The sequence below is a fragment of the Tamandua tetradactyla genome, chromosome 3 (assembly GCF_023851605.1).
Source record: "Tamandua tetradactyla isolate mTamTet1 chromosome 3, mTamTet1.pri, whole genome shotgun sequence".
NCBI classification, from domain to species: domain Eukaryota; kingdom Metazoa; phylum Chordata; class Mammalia; order Pilosa; family Myrmecophagidae; genus Tamandua; species Tamandua tetradactyla.
Genome location: NC_135329.1, coordinates 77,419,028 through 77,445,777, shown reverse-complemented (window position 1 = coordinate 77,445,777; position 26,750 = coordinate 77,419,028). Strand labels below are relative to the sequence as shown.

The 26,750-nt window shown below is 35.7% G+C and overlaps 1 protein-coding gene across 4 annotated transcripts in view; it reads left to right on the top strand.

Annotated features, from left to right (window-relative positions):
• LOC143677393 (uncharacterized) overlaps positions 1-26,750 on the top strand; it is a 192,512-nt gene that overhangs the window by 39,889 nt on the left and 125,873 nt on the right. For 2 of the 4 annotated variants that reach the window (XM_077153265.1, XM_077153266.1), the window contains exon 3: positions 25,390-25,513. In XM_077153265.1, the coding sequence (XP_077009380.1) occupies positions 25,390-25,513 (124 nt within the window). Of the gene's footprint in view, positions 1-12,144; positions 12,186-25,248; positions 25,300-25,389; positions 25,514-26,750 lie in introns of those variants that run through there. The other 2 variants (XM_077153264.1, XR_013172587.1) reach the window with 2 other exon arrangements.

Sequence of the window (26,750 nt, the reverse complement as noted above, 5' to 3'; positions counted from 1 at the left end):
TAGCCAGAGCAATTAGACAAGAAAAAGAAATACAAGGCATCAAAATTGGAAAGGAAGAAGTAAAACTATCACTGTTTGCAGATGATATGATACTATACATTGAAAACCCAGAAAAATTCACAGAAAAACTACTAGAGCTAATAAATGAGTACAGCAAAGTAGCAGGTTACAAGATCAACATTCAAAAATCTGTAGCATTTCTATACACTAGCAATGAACAAGCTGAGGGGGAAATCAAAAAATGAATTCCATTTACAATTGGAACTAAAAGAATAAAATACTTAGGAATAAATTTAAGTAAAGCGACAAAAGACCTATACAAAGAAAACTACAAAAAACTGTTAAAAGAAATCACAGAAGACCTAAATAGATTGAAGGGCATACTGTGTTCATGGATTGGAAGACCAAATGTAGTTAAGATGTCAATCCTACCTAAATTGATTTACAGATTCAATGCAATACCAATCAAAATCCCAACAACTTATTTTTCGGAAATAGAAAAACCAATAAGCAAATTTATCTGGAAGGGCAGGGTGCCCTGAATTGCAAAAAGTATCTTGAGGAAAAAAAACAAAGCTGGAGGTCTCACGCTGCCGGACTTTAAGGCATATTATGAAGCCTCAGTGGTCTAAACAGCATGGTATTGGCATAAAGATAGATATATCGACCAATGGAATCGAATAGAGTGCTCAGATATAGACCCTCTCATCTATGGACATTTGATCTTTGATAAGGCAGTCAAGCCAATTCACCTGGACAGAACAGTCTCTTCAATAAATGGTGCCTAGAGAACTGGATATCCATATGCAAAAGAATGAAAGAGGACCTGTATCTCACACCCTATACAAAAGTTAACTCAAAATGGATCAAAGATCTAAACATTAGGTCTAAGACCATAAAACAGTTAGAGGAAAATGTAGCGAGATATCTTATGAAACTTACAATTGGAGGCGGTTTTATGGACCTTAAACCTAAAGCAAGAGCACTGAAGAAAGAAAGAAATAAATGGGAGCTCCTCAAAATTAAACACTTTTGTGCATCAAAGAACTTCATCAAGAAGTAGAAAGACAGCCTACACAATGGGAGACAATATTTGGAAACGACATATCAGATAAAGGTCTAGTATCCAGAATTTATAAAGAGATTGTTCAACTCAACAACAAAAAGACAGCCAACCCAATTACAAAATGGGAAAAAGACTTGAACAGACACCTACCAGAAGAGGAAATACAAATGGCCAAAAGGCACATGAAGAGATGCTCAATGTCCCTGGCCATTAGAGAAATGCAAATCAAAACCACAATGAGATATCATCTCACACCCACCAGAATGGCCATTATCAACAAAACAAAAAATGACAAGTGCTGGAGAGGATGCGGAGAAAGAGGCACAGTTATCCACTGTTGGTGGGAATGTCAAATGGTGCAACCACTGTGGAAGGCAGTTTAGCGGTTCCTCAAAAAATTGAATATAGAATTGCCATACGACCCATCAATACCATTGCTAGGTATCTACTCAGAGGACATAAGGGCAAAGACACAAATGGACATTTGCACAACAATGTTTATAGTAGCATTATTTACAATTGCAAAGAGATGGAAACAGCCAAAATATCCATCAGCAGACGAGTGGCTAAACAAACTGTGGTGTATACATACGGTGGAATATTATGCAGCTTTAAGACAGAATAAACTTATGAAGCATGTAATAACATGGATGGACCTAGAGAACATTATGCTGAGTGAGACTAGCCAAAAACTAAAGGACAAATACTGTATGGTCCCACTGATGTGAACCGACATTAGAGAATAAACTAGGAATATGTATTTGGTAACAGAGACCATCAGGAGTTAGAAACAGGGTAAGATAATGGGTAATTGGAGCTGAAGGGATACAGACTGTGCAATAGGACTAGATACAAAAACTCAAAAACGGACAGCACAATACTATCTAATTGTAATGTAATTATGTTCAAACACTGAATGAAGCTGCATCTGAGCTATAGTTTGTTTTTTTTGTTTGTCTGTTTTTATATATATTTTTTGTATTATTTTTATTTTTTTCTCTATATTATCATTCTATTTCTTTTTCTGTTGTTTTGCTATTTCTTTTTATAAATCGATGCAAATGTACTAAGAAATGATGATCATACATCTATGTGATGATATTAAGAATTACTGATTGCATATGTGGAATGGAATGATTTCTAAATGTTGTGTTAGTTAATTTTTTTTATTAAAAAAAAAAACAATGCTGTCACCTGTCTTCTAGATTTTACTCCCTCCTCCTTTCTGAGGTTCTTTTAATTATTATTTATTCTCTGACCTGAACTTTAACCCTTCCATTCCTTACCATTTAAATGTTGTTTGGATTCTCCAATATTTAGTCTCAGCTCTTCTGTTACTGCTCACTTTTTTATCTGATTTTCTTAAAAGCCAAGAATTTCGAGGTAGTTTACAAATACAATCTATGTATTTCACACTCTCCAACCACTCCTGTTTAGTTTCTGCCTAATCTACACTTACATATCTTTTTAAGGCCACCTATAATCTTAAAATAGTTTTGTTGAAGCATAATCAACATACAACATACTTGTGGTATGTAGTGTATGCGATTTGATGTTTGGACCTGTGTATACATGTGAAACTGTCAGTTCAGTCTAGGTAATGAACATATCCAGCACACCCAAATGTTTGCTGATGTCCCTTTGTATTCCTTTCTCCTACTCCCAGCCCCCACTCCCCATCCCTGCAACCACTGAACTCCTTTCTGTGCTACAGATTAGTTTCCTTTTTCAGAATTTTACAGAAATGAAACCATATACTCTCTGATTTCTTTTCTGGGGGTGGGGGACAGGTTTAGCTTTTTCTATTCAATGGGATTATTTTGAGATTCATTTATGTTGAAGTGTGTGTATTAATCATATATGTATATTTTTATTGTTGAGTAGTATTTCATTATATACGTATACCACAATTTGGTTTTCCAGTTAATATTTGGATATTTGGGCTGCTTCCAGTTTTTGGCTATCTCACATGAAGTCGCTGTGAGCAATTGTATATATGTTTTTTATTGGCCATATGCTTTCTTTTCTGGCTAAATACCTAGGTATGAAATGGCTGAGTCATGTGGTAGATAATATGTTTACCTTTTTAGGAAACTGCCAGCAACCTGTTTCCCAAAGTGGTTGTGTCATTTATGCTCCCTCAAGCAGTATATTATGAGGGTTCTAGTTCCTCTACATCCTTAGTAATATTTGGTATGGTTATTCTTTTTACATTTTAGTCATTCTCATAGGGATGCAGTGGTATCTTGTGATTTCAGTATGCATGTCTTGATAGTTAATAGTGTTGAGCAGGTTTTCATGTATTCATTTTGCCCCCAGCATATCTTAATTGGTGAAGTTATTTTTTTTAATTATGATGTTTGTTTTCTTATTATTGAGTTTTGAAAGTTCTTTATGTATTGATTCAAGTCTTTTTTCAGCTCTTTTAATTGTAAACATTTTCTCCCATTATCTTTTTATCTTCTTAATACTGTCTTCAAACAACATTTTTTAACTTAGATGTTGTCTATTTTGTTAATTGGTTCCCTTATGAATTATACCTTTAGGGTTGTATCTAAGAAATATTTGCCTGACCCAACCTTAACACAGTTTTCTCCTATGCTTTATTTTAGAAGTTTTGTCATTTTAGAGTTTGCATTTCATTTTATGAACCATTTTGAGTTAATTTTTTTATTTGTATAAGGTATGGATTAGTTTGCTCTATCTTTTTCTCTCATACGGATGTCCAGGTTTTCCACCACCAGTTGTTGAAAAGATGATAATTTCTTTACTGAATTGTCTTTGTACCCTTATTAAAAGTCATGTATGTGTAAGTCTCTTGTTGGATTTCTTTTGTTCTGTTGATCTACTTGTCTATCTTTGTGCCAGTACTACCCTCCCTTGGTAACTATAGCTTATAAATGTTGAAATCAGGTAGTGCTGCTCTCCTGACTTAGTTCTTCCTTTTCAAAATGTGGGCTATTTGAGATTGTTTGCATTTTGAAATGAATTTAGGAGAAGTTTGACAAATTCTACAAAACAGCCTGCTCAGATTTCACTTAGGATTGTCTTGACTTTCTAGATCAGTTGGGGGAGAACTGACCTATTAGCAATCTTGAGTCTCCGTACCCTTGAAGACAGTATGTCTTTTCTTTATTTAGGTCTTTAATTTCTTTCAGGAGTGCTTTGTAGTTTTCCGTATGGTCATCTTTCACATTGTGTGCCAAATTTATCCCCATTTCATATTTTTTGATGCTCTTGTCAGTGATCAGCTTTTGGTTTCAATGATTTTTCTTTGTTTTTTTTTCTCTTCTCTATTTCTTTTTTAATGCTATTTTATTCATATATATCATATATTTACATACCATATAATCATCCAAAGTGTATAATCAGTGGTTCACAGTGTCATCATATAGCTGTATATTCATCACCGCAATTGAGTTTTGACATTTTTGTTACTCCAAAAAAAAGAATAAAATTAAAAATAAAAGTTAAAAAAAAGAACACCCAAAATATCCCACCCCCTCCAACTTCCCAATTATTTATTTATTTTTTGTCATTAATTTTTTACTCATTTGTCCATGCACTGGATAAAGGAAGTGTCACTCACAAGGTTTTCACAATCACATGGTCATACCTTAAAGGCTCTGTAGTTACTGAATCATCTTCAAGAATCAAGGCTATTGGATTACAGTTCAACAGTATCAGGTATTTTCCTCTAGTTCCTTCAATATACCAAAACTGAAAAGGGATATCTATAGCTGCTATTTCTTTGATTTCGGCTTTGCTCTTTATTGTTTCCTGATTACTTGGTACTTTGAGTTTCTGTTAGTCTTTGTTTTATTTCTTAAGTCAGAATCTGAGGTAAGTGATTTGAGACATTTATTCTTTTATAATATGAGCATTTAGTACTATAAGTTTATCCCTAAGTTCTGCTTTTGTGACATCCCACTAATTCAATATGTTGTATTTTTAATGTAATTCAGTTCAAAATACCATCTAATTTTCCTTTTGAGTTCTTTGGCCCATTGGTTCATTTACAAGTATGTTATTTAGTTTCCACATATTTCAGGTAGAGGGTATTGGAAAACACTCTGCATGACCTGAATCTCCAAAATATATGTAGCCATTTTTATTAGAGAGAATATAATTTATCTTGGTAAATGTTCCATGCAACCTTGAGAATGCTGTGTGTTTTGTTGTTGGGTAGGGTGATCTGTAAATTTCAATTAGGGTAAGTTGGTTGATAGTATTATTCAAATATTCTATACTCTTATTCTCTTCTGAGTACTTGTTCTATCAGTTATCAAGAGAAGGGTATTGAAATCTCTGATTGTAATTGTGAATTTGCTTATTTTCTCTATGGTTCTGTCAGTTTTGCTTCATGTATTTTGAAGCTTTTATTAGAATATATTTTTAGTTTCACTATGTACTCTTCAGGATTTAATCATTATGAAATTACTTTTATTCCTGGCAGCATTTTTTTTCTTTGAAATCTTTTTTATCTGATATTCATGTAGCCACTCTAGTTTTCTATTGAGATAAGAATTGGCACAAGATATTTTTTCCTATTGTTTTACTTTTAGCCTATTCCTGCCTTTATATTTGAAGGGTTTTTTTGTAGGCAACATGTATTGGGCCTGCTTTTTTATATAGTCAGTCAAACTTTGCCTTTTGAGTCAGATTTTCAGACCATTTACATTTTTATAATTCCATTTTATTTCCTTTGTTGGTTTCTTAGCACCATATAAACTATAATTATTTGTTTTTGTTATTTTAGTGGTTTCTGTAGGGTGTATGCTGTAGATCCTTTAACTTATTACAGCCTATGGTTAAGTGATCTATCACTTCCCAACATAGTATAAAAACCTCCTGACCTTTGTGCTTTTTTGTCATATACTTTTATATGTGATCTGAACTCAGCATTACTTTGTTATTCTTTTGGTTTAAACAAATAGTTCATTTAAAAATCATTGTGGTAACATATATAAAACATAAAATTTCCCATTTTTACCACTTTCAAGTAATGGAATCAAGTGGTATTAATTACATTCACAGGGCTGTTAATATCACCACCATTCATAACCAAAATTTTTCCCAAATCATCCCAGAAAGAACCTCTGTACTCATTAAGGATTAACTCCCCATTCAGTTATCTTTTTGTTTGTTTTAAATAAAAGTGGTAGGTTTACAGAAAAAGCATACCCAAAATACAGAGTTCCCATATTACCACCTGTTCTAGTTTGCTAGCTGCCAGAATGCAATATATACCAGAAACAGAACACCTTTAAAAGGGGGAATTTATTAAGTTGCAAGTATACAGTTCTGAGGCTGTGAAAATGTTCCAATTTTAAAGCAAGTCTATAATAATCTCCAAATTAAGGCACCAGCAAGTGGTTACCTTCACTGAAGAAAGGCTGATGAAGTTTTTCTCTTAACTGGAAAGGCACATGGCAGATGTGATGACATCTGCTAGCTTTCTCCCCAGGCTTCTTGTTTCATGAAGCTTCTCCACGGGTGTTTTCCTTCTTCATCTACGAAGGTCTCTGACTGTGTGGGCTCTTGTGTATCTCGTGGCTCTTGAGCTCTCTCCAAAATGCTTCCTCTTTTAAAGGATTCCAGTAAACTAATCAAGAGCTACCTGGAATGGGCAGAGTTGCAACTGTCTGGAAGCTATCTAATCAAAAGTTGCCACCACAATTGGGTGGGTCACATCTCTGTGGGAACAATCAAAAAGCTCCCCGACAGCAATAATAGTAAATGAGGATTAAAGGACATGACTTTTCTGGGGTCCACCACAGATTCAGCCCGGCACACCACCCTATTATTAGCGTTGTATTAGTGTGGTACAGGTAGTACAATTCATGAAAGAACATTTTTAGGCTAACATATGTGTAGCCTAAAATTTCCTCTGTAAACCACATTGAAATATATAATTCAGTCCTATTAATTATGTTCACCATTGTGCTACCATCACCACCATCTGTTACCAAAATTTGTTCTATCATCCCAAATAAAAACAGTGTACAATTTGAGCATTAACTTCACATTTGCTGATCTTTTCAAGAAATGTAAATAACATGGTACCCATTGTATTATGACTTACTTTTTTTCTGAAGAGAATTCAATTGTCATTCCTATCTTTGTTTTTCTGTACATAACCTATCTTTTTTAATCTGGCTGCATTTTTATATTTTCTTTTTATAACACATTTTAGGCAATTTAATTATGATGTGTCTTGATATATTTTTCCTTCAGGTTACTTTTACCTGTGGCTTGTTGAAGCTTCTTGGGTATAATAGTAAAAAGTTTTGCCATTATAATTCAAAATTGTTTTTCTCTCTCCCCCCTTTCCTGTCTTTTGGAACATGAATTACATATATGTTTATCTCCTTGAATTTATTCCACAGCTTATTGCTCTGTTAATTATTTTTTCCTTAATTGTCATTTCTGCATTTCATTTTGGATAGTTCTTGTTGCAGTATCTTTACGTTCATGTGTCTTTTATTCTGAAATGTTGAATTTGCCACTAACTCATGAAATGAATTTTTCATTTTAGACATTGTAGTTTGATTTGGGTTATTGTTATATTTTGTATGTTACTAATTAACTTTTTTGCACTTATATAATACAGTTACAATAATTATTTTAATATAATTTCCTGTCATTTCCATACTTTCTATCAGTTCTCTATTGATTTTTTTATTAAAGAAATTGTGGGTTTATAATCATGCATAAAGTACAGGATTCCAGTATATCATCCTATTATTAACACCTTGCATTAGGGTGGTTTATTTGTTATAATTGTTGAAAGCACAGTTTTATAATTGTTCTATTAAGTATAGTCCATGGTTTTACTTCAGGTTCACAGTTTGTGTTGTGTAGTTCCATGGGTTGTTTTTAAAATTTTTATCCTAGTACCATATAATTCCCTTTCTAACCACCTTTGTTACTTGACAAAGCAGGTGGATTATTTTGCCTGATGTGCTCAAATGACCAATTCCTGAGATACCAGGGTTTCAAAGAGAGAAAAAGTTTATTATTAAGCATGTAACAGGAGATCAGATGGCCTGTTGGCCAAAAATTGATCTCTCTGAACTGCAGTAATTTTGATAGATTTATTAGAGAAAAAGATGGGAAGCATTTAGGATAATTAGCACAGTGGCCCCAGATGATTAGATGTGATCTAATTATTGAGCATGTGTGAACTGATTCCATGCTTAGTCATAGAATGTATGTAAGAAAATAGCGGCCTTAATATGATGATGGGCATGATTTTTTAGTATTATAATGAGGTATGGGTGACTTGTAGATTAAAGACTAAGTTACTGTGCATGTCAGGTGGGCCCATTTTAGTTGGATCCAGTCTTGGTTATCAAGATAACTTTGAAGTTGGGGTGGGTTAGTTCTGGGCTGACTCAGTCAGTACCTTTCATTAATAAACATTATGGTATAATCTTTAGTGATTATGAGACACTTAGGTTTGAAGAACTGTGTAAAACTGGGTACAAATGAAGGTTAATCACAAGGTTTTTACGATCACAGGGGCAGAAGATAAAGGCTATACAATCATTATCAGAGATCAAGGCAGTTGGATTACAATTTAGAGATTTCACGAATTTCCCTCTGTCTACTCCAATATGCCAGAAAGCAAAAAGTAATTTCTATATATTGATTCAGTAATCACAATCATCCCTTAAATCATAATTATATCTTTAGATATATATATATGTATTTCAGTGCTGTTAATTATATTCACAATGTTTTGCTACTATGACCACCTTCATTACCAAAACATTTCCATTGTTCTAATTAGGAACCATATACATTTTAAGCCACAACTTCCTATTCCCTATCCACACCCTGGTCCCTGTCCCCTGGTCACCTGCATTCTAGCTGCTGACTCTATGAGTTTGCTTATTATAATTATTTCCTATCAGTGAGATCATACAATATTTGTCCTTTTGTGTCTGGCTTGTTTCACTCAGCATGCTGTCTTCAGGATTCATCCAGGTTATCACATTTATCAGAGTTTCATTCTTTTTCTTCTACAGCTGAATGGTATTTCATTTTGCTATAGACTATATTTTGTATATCCATTCATTAGTTGATGGACATTTGGGTTACTTCTATCTTTTGGCAATTGCGAATAATCCTGGGTCATATGGTAATTCTATGCTTAACTTTATCTTCCACAGCACTGCATCATTTTACATTCCCACCAGCAATGAAATGAGTGTTCCTTTTTCTCCACATTCTCTCTGACACTTGTAATTTTCTGTTTTTTTTTAAACAGTAGTCATTCTAGTGGGTGTGAAATGGTATGTCATTGTAGTTTTGATTGCATTACCCTTATGAATAATGATAAGCATCTTTTCATGTGTTTTTGGCCATCTGTTTATCTTCTTTGGAGAAATGTCTATTAAGTCCTTGCCCATTTTTAAATTGGGTTGTTATTTTGTTGTTGAGTAAAATAATTTCTTTTTATATTCTGGAAATTTGATAATCCAAATGCTCAGATACGTCATTTCCAAATATTTTCTCCATCGTATAAATTGTTGTTTAGTTTTCAGGGTGAGTCCTGTTCTAGTTTGCTAGCTGCCAGAATGAAATATACCAGAAATATTAAAAAGAGGGATTTAATAAGTTGCTCATTTACAGTTCTAAGGCTAAGAAAATGTCCCAATTAAAACAAGTCAATAGAAATTTCCAATCAGAGGCTTGCAGGGAAAGATACCTTGACTCAAGAAGGACAGTGAAGTTCAGGATTTCCCTCCAAGTGAGAAGGCACATGGTGAACATAGTCAGGGCTTCTCTCTCAGCTTGAAGGGCGCATGGCAAGCATGGCGTCTTCTGCTAGCTTTCTCTCCTGGCTTCCTGTTTCATGAAGCATCCTGGAAGGCATTTTCCTTCCTCATCTCCAAAGGTTACTGGCTGGTGGACTCTTGGCTTCGTGGTGCTGCAGCATTCTCTTCTCTGTCAATCTCTTCTTTCCTTCAAAATGTTTCCTCTTTTTATAGGATGCCAATAAATTACTCAAGACCCACCTGAATGGGTGGAGACATGTCTCCACCTAATCCATTTTAACAACCACTCTTGATCACTCAAGATCACATCAAGATCACATCAAGATGTGACTCTGTAAGTCACATCTCCAGGGAGGTGATCTAATTACAGTTTCAAACATACAGTACTGAATAGGGATTAGAAGAAATGGTTGCCTTTACAAAATGGGATTAGAATTAAAACATGGTTTTTCTAGGGTACATACGTCCTTTCAAAGCAGCATGAGTCCTTTGAAGCACAAAAGTTTTTAGTTTTGATGAGGTCCCATTTATCTTTTTTTCTTTTGTTAAAGCTTGTGCTTTGGGTGTAAAGTCTAACACAAGCTCCTGAAGATGCTTCTTTGTTTTCTTCTAGGAGTTTGATTGTATCATGAGGCCAAAATTTTTGAGAATTTCTGGCTTAGTGTATATTAATTTGCATGTTAAGTTAAAATGAGGCTAGAAAATGTTCAGCAAGGTGGCCTTATGGCTGGCTAAAATTCTTGTTACTTTGGAAGAAGGGGAGAGCAAATATTGGGAGAATGTTGGTAGAGTGCTATAAACACTTCCCTAAAATCCCACTAAAACATGACCAGTTAATTATTAAAAGTAATTGATATGAAATAATTAGTGTTTCATGAACATTTGTGAAGGAATTTGAAGGACATGTGATTAGTTATTGCTAGCTCTAGTATATATAAACCCAGGCAGTAAGACCAAGTTTAACATGGTTTTACTGGTTTGTCTTTAACAAGCCATTTGGTAGGCTGAGCTAGAATTTATTCTTATATAGAGAAGTCTTTTTTGTACTTAATAAATATGTAAGAGGTAATCAGAGAAGTAAATAGTTATTGTTCTCTTCCCCTTAGGAGGAAAATATTCTTAATTTATGAATTTAAATATTTAACTATTATTATAAAGGAATTACAGTGAAATTTCTACTTTTTCATTGTTCTTTGATTTATGATGGAGCAATATACAGCTGTATGTTCAATATTGAGAGAAAAGCAAGAAAATCCTTTAATAAAAAGATTAAAGCAAATGTAATAGCTAAATAAATGAGGAGTGAACATTTCTGAAAAGTAATGTGCATTTTGGAAATAAAGCCATATTGTTTGAAAATAATCTTAATTCCATGAATCCTGTGTCAGTCTAAAACTTTGTTATATTTTAATGTTTTTGCATATGTTTTTATGTTGTTTTGAGAATATTGGTATTTGCATTAGATTTATGTCTTAAGGTAAAAAAGGTAATAAAACATTTATTATTTGAAGATAGTTTTTATAGCTTTTGCTTGGTAAATTATTTGTTGCAGGATAATATCTGTATCCCACTGGAACTTTTGCAATATTCAAGAAAATTTATGTTTTTAAAAATAGCTCTAAGATTTAGTGTGAACTATAATAATCAAAAGCAGCGTGAAACCACTAGTGAAATAAATATTTGAGTGACAGTGCCCTTTAAACATGCTTTTTGAAAGTTAACATCATTTGATGTGTTTCACACTGATCATACTTAAGTTGCATGATTTTCTCACTATAAAATGGTAACATATTAACAATTAATATGAAATCTTCGAAGGTTGGTCTTAGCCTCTTTTCTAGTCATCTAAAAATAGGATAAGGCAGAAAAGATACATCCACTTCTGAGTATTTTTACTCAAACATTTTCTGCATTGCTTTTGCATTGCAGCTTGAATTAATGATATTAATAGATTAAATTTATTCAACATAAATTTAATCTTGAATTTATGGGTTTTTTTTTCTTTTGCTCTTGGCCCCATCACCATGCTTCTGATTTTCCAAAGGCAAAAAAATCATTCAAAAGGTAAAGCTGCCCTCTCATGGTGTTCTTGTGCCTCTCTTAATAGTTGTGTCAACAGATTTAAAATTTTAGAGCTGAGTTGCTGGTGGCTTAGAATATAATTTTGTTCAATTTTCACTTTTCTTTCCTTCCTTCTGCAGTCCATCTTTTGGAAGAGCATCTGTCTGAGAAAGAAATTACTCAGACATGAGAGATATTTATTAGTGGTATAATTTAATTTTTATTTTTCAGGTTACTGACCAAGCAGACTTCTAAGTTGGAATGGACTAGAATGTGTGTTTGCTCAGTGTGCATAGTATGTTTGCTAATCGTTTTTTTATTGAACATAGCAACACAAACATTCTTACCATATGATCATTTCCATTCTTGATATATAATCAATAACTGACAATATCATCACATAGTTGTATTTTCATCATCGTGATCATTTCTTAGAACATTTGCATCAGTTCAGAAAAAGATATAAAAAGGAAACAGAAAAAAATTCATACATACCATACCACTTAACCCTCTCTTTCATTGATCACTAGCATTTCAATCTATTAAATTTATTTTGACATTTGTTCCCCCATTCTTTATTTATTTTTAATCCATATGTTTTACTTTTCTGTCAGTAAGGTAGATAAAAGGAGCATCAGACACAAGGTTTTCCCAATCACATAGTCACATTGAGAAAGCTGTATCATTATACAGTCATCTTCAAGAAACATGGCTACTGGAACACAGCTCTACATTTTCAGGCAGCCTCTCTGTTACACCTTAACTGACAATGTGATATCTATTTACTGCATAAGAATAACCTCCAGGATAACCTCTTGACTCTGGAATCTCTCAGCCACTGAAACTTTATTTTGTCTCATTTCACTCTTCCCCCTTTTGGTTGAGTTTCCATCTGAAATTCTCCAAGTTCATTCACTAATGTCAGTTCTTATGAGTGAGACCATACAGTATTTGTCCTTTTGTTTCTGGCTAATCTCATTCAGCATAATGTCCTTTAGGTCCATCCGTGTTGTCACATACTTCATAACTTTATTCCATCTTACAGCTCATAGTATTCCATCCTATGTATATACGACAGTTTGCTTAGCCACTCATCTGTTGATGGACATTTGGGCTGTTTCCATCTCTTGGCAGTTGTGAATAATGCTGCTATAAACATTGGCGTGCAAATGTCTGTTGTGTCCTTGCCCTCATGTCCTCTAAATAGATACCTAGCAATGGTATTGCTGGGTCATATGGCAATTCTATACTTAGCTTCCTGAGGACCCATCAAACTGCCTTCCACAGCGGTTGTACCATTTGACATTCCCACCAACAGTGGATAAGTGTTCCTCTTTCTCCACATCCTCTCCAGCACTTGCCGTTTTCTGTGTTTTTGATAATGGCCATTCTGGTGTGTGTGAGATGATATCTTATTGTGGTTTTGATTTGCATTTCCCTAATAGCCAGGGAAGTTGAACATCTTTTCATGTCCCTTTTGGCCATTTGTATTTCCTCTTCTGAGAAGTGTCTGTTCATGTCTTTTGCCCATTTTGTAATTGGGTTTTCTGTCTTTTTGTTGTTGAGTTGAACAGTCTCTTTATATATTCTGGATTCTAGACTCATATCTGAGATAATGTTTCCAAATATTGTCTCCCATCTATAGGCTGTCATTTTACTTTCTTGACAAAGTTCTTTGATGCACAGAGGTTTAATTTTGAGGAGTTCCCATTTATTTACTTCTTTGTTCAGTGCTTGTGCTTTGGGTGTTAGGTCTAGGAAACTGCCTCCTAGTATAAGATTTATAAGATATTTCCCTACATTTTCTTCTAACAGTTTAATGGTCTTAGATCTAATGTTTAGGTCTTTGATCCATTTTGAGTTAATTTTTGTATAGGGTGTGAGATATGGATCCTCTTTCATTCTTGAGGATATCCAGCTCTCTAGGCACCATTTATTGAAGAGACTGTTGTGTCCCAGGTGAGTTGGCTTGACTGCCTTATCAAAGATCAATTGTCCATAGATGAAAGGGTCTATGTCTGAACACTCTATTCAATTCCATTGGTGAATATATCTATCTTTATGCCAGTACCATGCTGTTTTGACCACTGTAGCTTCATAATACGCCTTAAAGTTAGGTAGTGTTAGACCTCTGACTTCGTTTTCCTTTCTCAGGATACTTTTAGGTATTTGGCGCCCCTGCCCTTCCAGATAAATTTGGTTATTGGTTTTTCTATTTCTGAAAAGTAGGTTTCTGTGATTTTAATTGATATTGCATTAAATCTGTAAATCAAGTTAGATAGAATTGATGTCTTAACTATGTTAAGTCTTCCAGTGCATGAATACGGTATGCCCTTCCATTTATTTAAGTCTTCTGTGACTTTTTTTTTAAAAATATCTTGTAGTTTTCTTTGTTTAAGTCTTTTGTCTCATTAGTTAAATTTATTCCTAAATATTTTTTTCTTTTGGTTGCAATAGTAAATGGAGTTTTTTTTTCTTGATTTCCCCTCAGATTGTTCATTACTAGTGTATAGAAACACTACAGAGTTTTGTGTGTTGATCTTGTAACCTGCAACTTTGCTGTACTCATTTATTAGCTCTAGTAGTTTGCTGTGGATTTTTTTGGGTTTTTGACATATGGAATCGTATCATCTGCAAACAATGAGATTTTTACTTCTTCCTTTCCAATTTCGATGCCTTGTATTTCTTTTTCTTGTCTAATTGCTCTGGCTAAAACTTCTAACACAATGTTGAATAACAATAGTTATAGTGGACATCCTTGTCTTGTTCCTGATCTTAGGTGAAAAGTTTTCAATTTTTCCCCATTGAGGATGAGGATAGCTGTGGGTTTTTCATATATTCCCTTTATTGTGTTGAGGAAGTTCCCTTCTATTCCTTTGAAGTATTTTCAGCAAGAAAGGATGTTGAATTTTGTCAAATGCTTTTTCTGCATCAATAGAGATGATCATGTGGTTTTTCTGCTGTGATTTGTTGATATGGTGTATTACATTAATTGATTTTCTTATGTTATCTAACCATCCTTGAATACCTTGATGAATCCTCCTTGGACATGATGTATAATTCTTTTAATGTACTGCTAGATTTGATTTCCAAGAATTTTGTTGAGGATTTTTGCATCTATATTCATTAGAGAGATTGGTCTGTAGTTTTCTTTTCTTGTAATATCTTTGTCTGAGTCTGGTATGAGGGTGATGTTGCCTTTGTAGAATGAGTTAGGTAGCTTTCCCTCCTCTTCAATTTTTTTTAAGAGTTTGAGCAGGATTGGTACAAATTCTTTCTGGAATGTTTGGTAGAATTCACATGTGAAGCCATCTGGTCCTGGACTTTTCTTTTTGGGGAGTTTCTTAATGACTGATTCGATTTCTTTACTTGTTTATTTATTTATTTATTTATTTTTATTTATTTATTTTTTACATGGGCAGGCACCGGGAATCAAACCCAGGTCCTCAGGCTTGGCAGGCAAGCATTCTTACCTGCTGAGCCACCGCATTCTTACCTGCTGAGCCACTGTGGCCCGCCCGAATTTCTTTACTTGTGATTGGTTTGTTGAGGTTGTCTGTTTCTTCTCGAATCAATGTTGGTTGTTTATGCTGTTCTAGGAAGTTGTCCATTGTGCATTTCATCTACATTGTTGAGTTTATTAGCATAACATTTTTCATAGTATTCTCTCATTATTTCCTTTATTCCTGGGTGATCAGTGGTTATGTCTCCCCCTCCATTTCTAATTTTATTTATTTGCATGCTCTTGCTTCTGTTTTTTGTCAACCTAGCTAAGGGTCCATTACTCTTGCTGCTTTTCTCATAGAACCGACTTTTTGTTGATTTCTCTCTTGTTTTCCTTTTCTCAATTTCATTTATTTCTGCTCTCATCTTCAATATTTCTTTCCTTTTGCTTGCTTTGGGGTTAGTTTGCTGTTCTTTATCTATTTCTTCTAAATGGACAGTTAATTCCTCAAGTTTTGTGGTTTCTTCTTTTTTTGATATAAGCATTTAGGGCCATAAATTTCCCTCTTAGCACTGCCTTTGCTGCATCCCATAGATTTTGATATGTTTTGTTTTCATTTTCATTTGCCTTAAGATAGTTACTGATTTCTCTATTAATTTTTTCCTTGACCCACTGCTTGTATAAGAGTATGTTGTTGAGCCTCAATATATTTGTGAATGTTCTGGCACTCTGCCTATTATTGATTTCCATCATCATTCTTTTATGATCTGAGAAAATATTTGGTATGAGTTTAGTCTTTTTAAATATATTAAGACTTGCTTTGTGACCCAGCATATGGTCTATCCTTGAGAATGATCCATGAGCACTTGAGAAAAAGGTGTGTTCTGCTGTTGTGGGATGTAATGTTCTATAAATGTCTGTTAAGTCTAGCTCACGTGTTGCATTATTTAAATTCTCTATTTCTTTATTGATCCTTTATTCTAGATGTTCTAGAGGTTCTGCTGATGAGAGTGTGGAATTGAAGTTTCCAACTATTGTGGTAGATGTGTCTATTTCTCTTTTCTGTGTTTTTCGTGTTTGCCTCATGAATTTTGGTGTATTCTGGCTTAGTGCAGAAATATTTACAATTGTTATGTCTTCTTGTTGAATTGTTCCTTTTATTAGTACATAGTGTCATTCTTTGTCTCTTTTAACTGTTGTGCATTGGAAGTCAAATTTATTGGATACTAGTATAGCTACTCCTGCTCTTTTTTGATTATTTGCATGAAATGTCTTTTCCCAACCTTTCAATTTCAACCTATGTTTATCCTTGGGTCTAAGATGTATTTCCTGTAGACAGTATATAGGTGGGTCCTGGTTTTTATTCCATTCTGCTAATCTATGTCTTTTGATTGGGGAATTAAACCATTAACATTTAGTGCTATTGCTGTATGGGTAGTACTTTCTTCTACCATTTTGCCTTTTGGATTTTATATGTCTATATCTAATTTCCTTCTTTTTACCTTTACTGATAATCTTCCTTTCTATACTCTTCTCCACACTTCTCTCTCATGTCTTTTCATATCTGTCTCTAGTGCTCCCTTTGGTATTTCTTGCAGAGCTGGTCTCTTGGTCACAAATTCTCAATGATGTTTTTACCTGGAAATGTTTTAATTTCCCCCTCATTTTTGAAGGACAGGTTTGGTGGATATAGAATTCTTGGTTGACAGTTTTTCCCTTTTAGTAATTTAAATATATCATCCCACTGTCTTCTCTCCTCCATGGTTTCTGCTGAGAAATCTACACATGGTCTGATTGGGCTTCCCTTGTTCGTGATGGAAAACTTTCAAGGTTTTCTCTTCTCTTTGATGTCTGACGTTCTGATTAGTAAGTGTCTTGGAGCACATCTATTTGGATCTGTTCTGTTTGGGGTAAGCTGTATTTTTTGGAACTATAATTTTAATTCTTTCATAAGAGTTGGAAAATTTTCACTGATAATTCCCTCCATTAGTTTTTCTCCTCCTTTTACCTTCTCTTATCCTTCTGGGACACCCACAGCACATATATTCATGTGCTTCATTTTGTCATTCATTTCCCTGAGTCCTTGCTCATATTTTTCCATTCTTTTCCCTATGTTTTCTTTAGTTTGTTTGATTTCAGATGTCCCATCCTCCAAGTCACTAATCCTTTCTTTTGCCTCTTGAAATCTAACATTGTAGGTTTCCATTGTTTTTTTTCATCTCTTCCACTGTGCCTTTCATTCCCATAGTTCTGCAGTTTCTTCTTTTTGTTCATTCCTTGTCTTCTTTATATCCTCCCTCAATTCATTGATTTGATTTTTGATGAGGTTTTCCATGTCTGTTAGAACATATTGAATTGTTTCAACTCCTGTATCTCATTTGAATTGTTGTTTTATTCCTTTGACTTCAGTTTTCCTAGTATGGTTCATTATTTTTTGCTGGCATCTAGGCATTTAATTATTTTAATTAGTTTACTCTGGAGATTGTTTTCACTTTTTTTTTTACCTAAGATTTTCTTGCTGGATGACTTTGTTGTTTATCTATTCTTTGACATTCAGTTTCGCTTATTCTAGACCTCTTACTTAGGTTCTGTTTAACATGACAGAAGTTTTCATTTCTTGTTTTCTTGTTTCTTGCCCTGCCTGTATGGTACCTCTCACCCGCCATAGAAGGGTTTACTTAGGTATTAAAAATGTAGCCAGATTTTCCCAGATCAAAATGGCCTCCTCTCAAGAGGAAAGAGTCACCTGTGTCCGTTTTCCCTGAGGATGTGACCCTGCAGATTGAAAGGCTTTCCTATGAAGCCTTTGGACTCTGCATTTTTCCAACCCTGCCCGGTATGTGGTGTTTTTCTGCCTGCGGGCCCACCAGCATAAGGCAATGTGATACTTTTAACTTCAGCAGACTCTCCCAGCTTGGGGGTATGGTTGAAACAGAGGAGAGGTTGTAGGCTGGCTACAGATGGTTCACTTTTCCAGACCCTGGGGTCTGAATTCCTTGAGGGAGGAAGTCCACTTGAGCTGGGCCTCACCCCTCTCCCAGGAAAGGCTCAGACACCAGATAAACACTCAAACAAGCTTAATTCTGCCTATGCCTTGGCAGTTGGAGGCTGAGAATCCCTACCGCTGTATCTAAAGAGTAGTCAAGGCATAGAAACACAGCCACTAAAAAGAAAAAGAAAAATCCTTTTAGGAGCAGAACCCCCATTCTTTGGGCTTGCCAATCAAGAGCATAAGTTGGTATGCTGTTTTGTGTATTTTCAGGTCCTATGTTTTCCCTCCTTTAATTCAGAGCTCAGGTTCTTTTAAGTATTATGTGCTATCCGATCCAAGAAACCTCTGTTTTGTTTTCTTTTTTCTTTTTCTGTCTGCCCTGCCCCCTCTGTGCAGGGGCAAAACCCAGCAATCTCTGCATTTACTTGAGGTTCAGCTGAGCTGGGGACCTATTTTTAGTAGTCAGAATTTGTTAATTAATTCTACAATTGGAGCTTGGTAGAGCTCAGCCCCTGCTGCTGGTAAAGTCTCTTTCCTATCCCCTCTGGGAACCAACCTGTTGGGGAGGGGCATTGGCTGCTGTGGTTTGGGGAACTCACAGTTCTGGGTGGGCTCGCAATGGGTCCAGCTTGTCCAGACTGGGGTACTCTGTGTGTCCAGTCACTGATGTGGCCCCAGCAGTTGTTCTGTACTGTTTCTGGCTACTTACTAGCTGCTCTGGAGGACAAACTAAATCCCACACCTCGCTAAGCTGCCATCTTGGCCCCATCTCCCAGTAATAATCTGAGAATTGTTTTGTATTCAATTTTTTGAATGAGTTTTATTTGCTACAGAAAAATATTCACAGATGACCTTTAAGAGAAAAATAGTTCAAGAAAAGAAAATGCTTCATTGTTAAATTTCAGAGTTTTAGTTTTCATATATGCAAATTTATTTCAAATCTGAATTATAGGATTTCTCTTTTCAAAGATATATTTATTCCCTAGTATACAAATTGTGGTGATGTGTTGCAGCACAGGTGTAGGTGCAGGTTGGTGATGCTACGCTGGTACCAGTGAGCCTGAGCCCCCGGCAGCTGGGAGGATGTGGCTGTGTGTGTGCTCAGGTCTGGGGGTCATGGCCCTGGTGTGCACTGGTCTAGGGCTTGGTTCCCTTTGTGCACATGCACAGAGCTCAGGGCAGCAGGTGGGTGTTTCACCAGTGCGGGTTGGGGGTGGATGTGGCCAGGCTGCGCTGTTCAGCACTTGCCCAGAGCTGGGGGCCCATGGCTGGGGGCCTTGCACATGCGCAGATCTGGGAATGCCGTAAACTGATGTACACATGTGTGCACACAGCTCAAGTAGGATGGGGTGGGGTTTCCCAGTTGTATGGGCTGGGGATAGGTATAGCCTAGGTATGGAGGTAAGTGCCTGCATCCTTTATGCACCAGTAACCACTTGCAGAGGGCAGGGAGGGCAGGTAGGGCTCATGAGGGGTGAGATGAGACTATACTTGCACAGGAGAAGTTGGTCGGGCTGGGTGGGGCAGGCACTCATTCGCCCTTGAAGTGGGAGTGTAGGGCGGGTATGCGCATGGAGTTTGGCAAGATGGGGACACTTCTAGCACGGGAAGGGGGTGCAGGTGATGGGGCTCAGATGTATGGGGCGTAGGGTAATTCATGAATCTCAGGGTTATGCTGGTGAGGATAACACTTTCAAGGAAGCTGCTTGTCTTACTTCCCATTCCCCATCTCCCTGTTTGTGCACTCCTGATGGCTCCAGGCTTCCTTGTTAGGCTGTTTGCACCAGCGGACGGTCTCCGATCCTCTGTTTCTCAGTTCCTGAGCTTTTGCATCAGGACCTCCCTATGTGGTGCAGAAGACTCTCCCAGGTCACTTACAACCTGGAATTGCTGCCTCAGTCACCTTCCAGTCCCTTCTCTATTTGTTCCTTGGAGCAGGGGTGAACTCGACCTACTCTATTCCTCCATCTCCCTGGAACCCCTGTCATCCCTTTTTTTAATATTCAACCAAAATTTAAAAAATCAGAATAGATTAATTTACAATAAAATAGTCAACCTAATATGTCAGACCTTTTTTCTTGGGACCAAGGAAAACAATAATGCCCATTAAACAGTAGAATTGTACAATTGATATTTTTCCTGTGTTTGATGGCACAGAAACATAAAAGTCATATAACTTCCACTGGGAGCCTTTTCCTCCAGAATAGAGTTCATATAATTGCTTCCTAGGCTTTAAAAAATCACATTATTTTAAAAATTTATCTGCAACTACTCTGATAATGAGAACACTTTTAAAACAATTCTTCTATAAACATTCTTAAAATGATTTTGTGGTATGTGAGACTGCTTAAAGAAACTTAGAAAAGATGAGAATGTACAAGAATTATAGTCCCATGTTTATAGCAACTGCCCAAATAAAATATTTCCCTAATTAGTTATCCTGCTTCCTGTAATTTTTTAGCAAAGATGAATTACAAGTAGCAGCAGAATGCTCCATTGTTTGGTTTTCAGTTGTAGCTGCCAACTAATGTGTTTCAAATTTTGTTTTCAGTGATCACAAACATACTCAAAAAACATTGTTTTCAGTAATCACAAACATATTCAAAAAACCACATTTTAAATACCCCACTTACCAAAGTTATACAGCTCTTTTTTAAACTACAACTTTTCACACTAACATACCAAAATTTACACCTAAGTTCAACTTCTTAAAATGATGATATTAAAGAATATTTTCAAGTCTGAATTTTGGACCTGATCAGATATTTCTGTGCTTAGAGTATACTTGAGGAAACTTTAAGGATATATGGGCACCAAAGCCTGAAATGTGTAACTATCTCATTCTCCTTAATTTGACATTAAATGTAATATACTTTTTAGGAAAAGAGTCAAGCTACCAGTCCTAAAGATACTTAAAAAAAGATTGGTTGAGGTGATAAGCCTTAATGTAGCCTCAGGAAAACATCAGAGAAAGGCTCCAAAAAGAGCAGAACCAAAGGAGAGAGCTTCTGCTTACAGGTGATGACAGTACCTTCAAAGTTCCCAGAATCAGCACTAAGGAGCACAACTCTCTGTGTTTATTATGTTCTAGTCACCGTTATTGTAACTATTTGAATTCTGCTCAGTGAACAGCAAAGTGAAATGCTCTGATTGAATTTTCTCATCTCTAACTCTAGAGTCTTAATCCATGTGCCAAGTTCAGACAGATTCTCTTTCTCACTTTCCCAGCAACTGTTCAAAACCAGGCCACATCTGAGGGTGCTTCATATTTGAAGCATGCTTTTTCTTATGCTGCTTTTCACTCTGGTTTCTGTTTGCCATTTTTAAAAATTTTTTTTGAAATGAAAAAAATGTAGTTCTTTCACATCATGTTATTATTTTCCTCCCGCTTCTTGCTCAATCTTTCTTTTGCTTACCATCAGTTCCACACCCTTGACCTCTATTCACTCCTATTCTCATTTGGAAGACCTCCCACCCCTTTGGACCATTGTTGTACAGTTTATCTTAAATGTTTCAAGTTCGTGCTGTGTTTTGTTTTATGGATGCAATAACCTCTTAAGTATTTTTGATGATTTTTCAGATTTTTAAGTTCTTTACTGTTTCGTGAATCATTTATTTCCGTAGGAGTATGTTTTTCGTTTTATCTTATGCTTTTTTTGGTCATATTGCCGGCTTTCTGCAAATTATTATTTTTAACTACCCGTTTATATTAAAAAGTTTCATAAAATGAAAAGGCTGCTTGGCAAGTCTGCGTGAGTGAGGGGGCCTGGTAGCTTTTGCTAGACGGCGGGTGAGCTGGAAGCCAGTCATCCTGTCGTGTGGGGGTGGGGATGGGGGCGGTGTGAAGGGGCTGCACATAGTTAGCGGTGCTCTAAATATGTCCCTGCTGGCGGACGTTGAGAATCACCGAGGCCAGGACAGAGAAGTAGGGGAAGTTCATGCGCAGCCACCAGGCCAGGTGGAAGGTAAGCAGCGTGCGCGTGAGCCCCTTGCAGAAGGCGCTGTATGAGCCGCATGCCGCCGCCGAGTGCGAGAGGAGTCCCGACGAGGTTGCTTCCACCATGGGTCTGGTGTCGCTTCCCAAACAGTAGCCAGAGCTCAAGGCCACCAGCAGGCTCCGCAGACCCACCGACCGACAGACACAGGTTCGGACTTGGGGATTTATTGAAGGGAGGAGACTGACTGGTGGGCTGCGGATCCGAGCGGTGCTTCTGGGTGGGTGCTTCTCTTTGCTCTCCTGTCATCCCTTTTTAATGATACCTGACCCTAAAACAGCTGACCTTTACTGTCACCTGTTAATAGATAGTTCATCTGATTTTGTAGAAGCAACACCAAGAATCCTCAGGAGAGTATTTCTTAGACTCTACTCTGCCTCCTTTGAGTTGTTTAGTAAGGAATGGAATAATTTGTGTTGAAAAAAAGGGGATACTGACAATGTTCAATTTTACCTTAATCCTGTGATCCTGGAATTTTACCTAAATCCTGTGATCCTGGGTTAAGAAATTACCCACTCATTGTGTTACTGTCCAAAGTTGGCCTTTACTTCACACTAGCATGACTAAATTTTAGATATCCTTCTTCCTAACTCTGGGTCCCTGACTTTGCACACCTTGGCCCTTACAGAATCTAGATAGAAAACGCTCTACCTGGCTTCAACAGTGAGCTCAGGAGATAACATCATGTAATGAACACAAATATGGCTTTTTTGAGTCCCCTTGCAGAGCTCTTCTTCTTAACTCATCCCAGTCCTTAAAAGCTCTCCTGCCCTCTGCTGCAGGAAACTTGAGGCCTTTTCCTGGTTGTGATAGCTTTTTAATCTCATTCTCTCTTTCACCATAATCTTTTGGTCTCTCTCTTCTCTGTTGCATACATCTTTGAATAAAGTCATCCTTGCCTGTTAATGACAACAAAAACAAAGGGCTTAGAATCCAACTTGAAGAAGGTTCCATTGATAAAAAATAGGGCAATTTGATCATTAATAATTGCAGTGGATAAACTTAATGAATGAGTTTAAAATTAAAATTAGGTACATAAAAACAAAATACTACATTGGTCACCTTTGGGAGGATTCCAAGAAATGATTTCTGAAAACTGATAAATATAGGTAAATTAAAGATCTAGCATTTATTATGCCTTTCTTTGATGAACTGTACCTCTAGGGAACCAAACAAGGGAATTTTTTTCTTTATGGAATTATCCTAGTTAACAAATGAAGAAGGAATGAAATGAAGATTATCACTAACAACCCTTAATGGAATAATGGATCTAGGCAATGGTATTGGTCCCTGTTTATATTACAAAAGAAAGATTACCAGACTGTTTGCCTCCTATGGAAGATTATAATACCACCTATAAAGAATTCTTGTCAGCAAATCAGATTCCAAACCTTCAGATTCAACCATAAGTTTGCAGAAAATATAGAGGGTAGAAAAACTTATTAATGATACCATGGCAAATTGGCAAATTTCACAATATGGGAAACTCTTCAGGACAAACAGGCAAGTTTTAAAGCAAATAAATTGTGAGAAAAAAAGAAGTGGAGCCACCAAAAAACCTACAGATCAAAGGGTAAATACAATAGGCTAGAAATTGTAGACCTTGTTTGTTTCTTATTTTACAAACCACCTGTTAAAAGAAAATGAGAGAAAATTTGGGAAATTTGAGCACAGACTAGATTTTCATTTTAAAGAATTATTGCTTTTAGTATAGTGGTAATATAGCTATCCTTTTAAAAAGAGGTCTTATATTTCAAGATAATACTGAAATATTTATATAGCAAGTGCTGTCTGTGAGATTTGCTTCAAAATTAACCACTGCTGTGTGTGTGTTTGTAGGTGGTTCTGAGTGAAATAAGTTTTCCATAAATTGCTAATTGTTGAAGCTGAGTGATGGGTACATGATGGTTCAATGTACTGTTTTTCTTCTTTTGTTCATATATGGAATTTTCCATAATAAAATGCTAAAATTTTCACCCATTCAGATTTATAACAACAGTTTAAGGAGACCTTTCTTCTTTTTGCAACATTGGAAGAAAAGGAAATATGTAAAAGTAAACATGTCCGTACAATTTCATAATTAATTAAATTATGAAATATTTCTGAAAATCTAAAATAGAGAGTAATATAATGAACATAAATGTACCAATTACCCACGAATTAAGAAATTACAAATACAGTGTGTACTGTTGCTTGATAACATTTTTCTCCCTCATTTCTGGAGATAATTATTATTTTGAATCTGATGTTTATCACTGCCATGTATGTTTTTATATATGTTTATATTAATATATTGTATTTAATTTGGTTTAAAAACCTTATGTTAATGATGTCCTGTATTTATTCTTAATTTTTTTTTATGTGGAGGGTTATGGATTTCGATAATCACTTTTTCTTCTGTGTTATGCTGGTTATCTGAAAAAATGGGAAATGTTGCATAAAGTTATTTTTAAAAGGTATGTTAGTTACATTTTCAGATAATATACATAATATGTTTTTCTTCAACCTCCTGAAGTCTTTTTGGATCAAGTATCTCCAAATTTAAGCACTGGTTCTAATTATTAACCTGAAAAAGCTATAATAAGTATACTGTTTGCTATATATTTCCAGTTTTCTTCTTTTTCTCAGCATTAGCCTTCAGGGTCTTGGTACTTTTTATTCCCTCTGTCTAGTTTGCTTTTTTTTTGTAGTTATCTGTCTGGCTCACTGTCTTTCAGGCCTTTCCTTAAATGGTAGCCTTTTGATGAGATCTTCCCTGACCATTTTGTTTAAATCGTGCCATCTTTCCCTGAATCTTTTATTTCCCTAACCTGCTTTTTTTCTGTAGCACTTCCTAACATCTGACATACTGTATAATTTACTTGCTTCTCTCTTTTTTTGTTTTATTTTTGTTTTATTTACAGCTATGTTGACAACTCAGCAGTGCTATTCAAATGTTCAGTGTTTTTGGAAAGGTAGAGGTTTTCTTTAAACAGTGATTTTTATAGTATTTAATTTTTAATTAATGCAGAATATGCCCTAATGTAAAGTAACATTCTTTTTAGCCTTACCAATAATTCTCGGATTGTGGGACTCCTGGCTCAGCTGGAGAAAATCGGTAGTGAATCAGCAGATCAGATACTGCCAGATATGTCACGTCAAAAATTCTTCATCTGGCTCAAAGTCAAGGTAAGCTTTAATCTTTTGTTTTTGTGATATGCATTTTTGTTTGTTTGTTTGTTTTGGGGTACATGGTCCAAGAATCGAACCCAGGTCTCCCTCATGAAAGGGGAGCATTCTACCATTGAACCACCCATGCATCCTTGTTTTTGCAGTGTGTTTTTAAAAGTAGATATTAAGAATGTTCAAAATTTTGATAAAATGGATGATTACATGTAAAACTTGGACTTTGTAAAATTGACTCAAGAAGTAGAAAACTGAATAACTTTGGAAGAAATTGCGCTTGAAAACATTGTCTTCAAAAGTGATTATGATTTTACTTGTATGTGTCATCTCTCCCTCCCTTTAAGTTTAAACCACCACCTTCTAATCAGAGTTCTAGTTTTAGAATATTGAAAGAAAGGTGTTAATTAGCTGAGTGTTGTTTATTAGTGTGGCCCACCACTTTGTAATTTCAGCTCTGCCATTCAATGGCTAGGAAGTTATTGAATCTCTAGGGTTCAGCTACACCATTTCTGAAATACAACTAACAGATTTCATGAAATTGCCATGAGTTTAAATGAGAATATATATAAAAAATGTTGAATAAATGTTATCTGCAATTAGACATTATTTCTCTATTTTTAGAAGATAGTACTACTAAATTGATATCAAAATCTTGATGGAATACAAAACAAGTGTTCTTCTCACTTAAGAGCATAAATGTGAAAATCGTAAAGATTTGTTGGGGTGGGGTGCGAGGGTAGTTGTGTGGTAGACTTGTTGCCTGCCATGTGGAAGACCAGGGTTGGAGTCCCGGCCTATCCACTTCACAAACAAACAAACAACCCAACAAAACAAGCAAACAAACAAAAATTCAACAAGTGGTGCTGCAATAATGGGATACTCACATGGAAAAAGAATGAAATGTGACCCTGCCATGCAGCATACAAAAAACAAAATAATTAGTGAACTAAATCTCATGGTACATTAAAAGAGGAATATCATTGCTAAAGAACATTTCTTTCAGGAATGCAAAATGGTTTAATATCAGGAAAAATATCAATGTAACATTATTTGACTAGGTCAAATAAAATCCATAAAGTAATTTTATATAATTTAAAAACCTGTGTTTGTACTTGTGGTTGGCATGCTTGGCTCGGGGGCTGTTCTGCTTGGAGTAGCCGGCTGGCGGGTCTCTGCTCTGGGGGTTTGGGGAGCTGACCAGTGCCTGGGGTGATCAGCTGATCTGCAGCACAGGTGAACC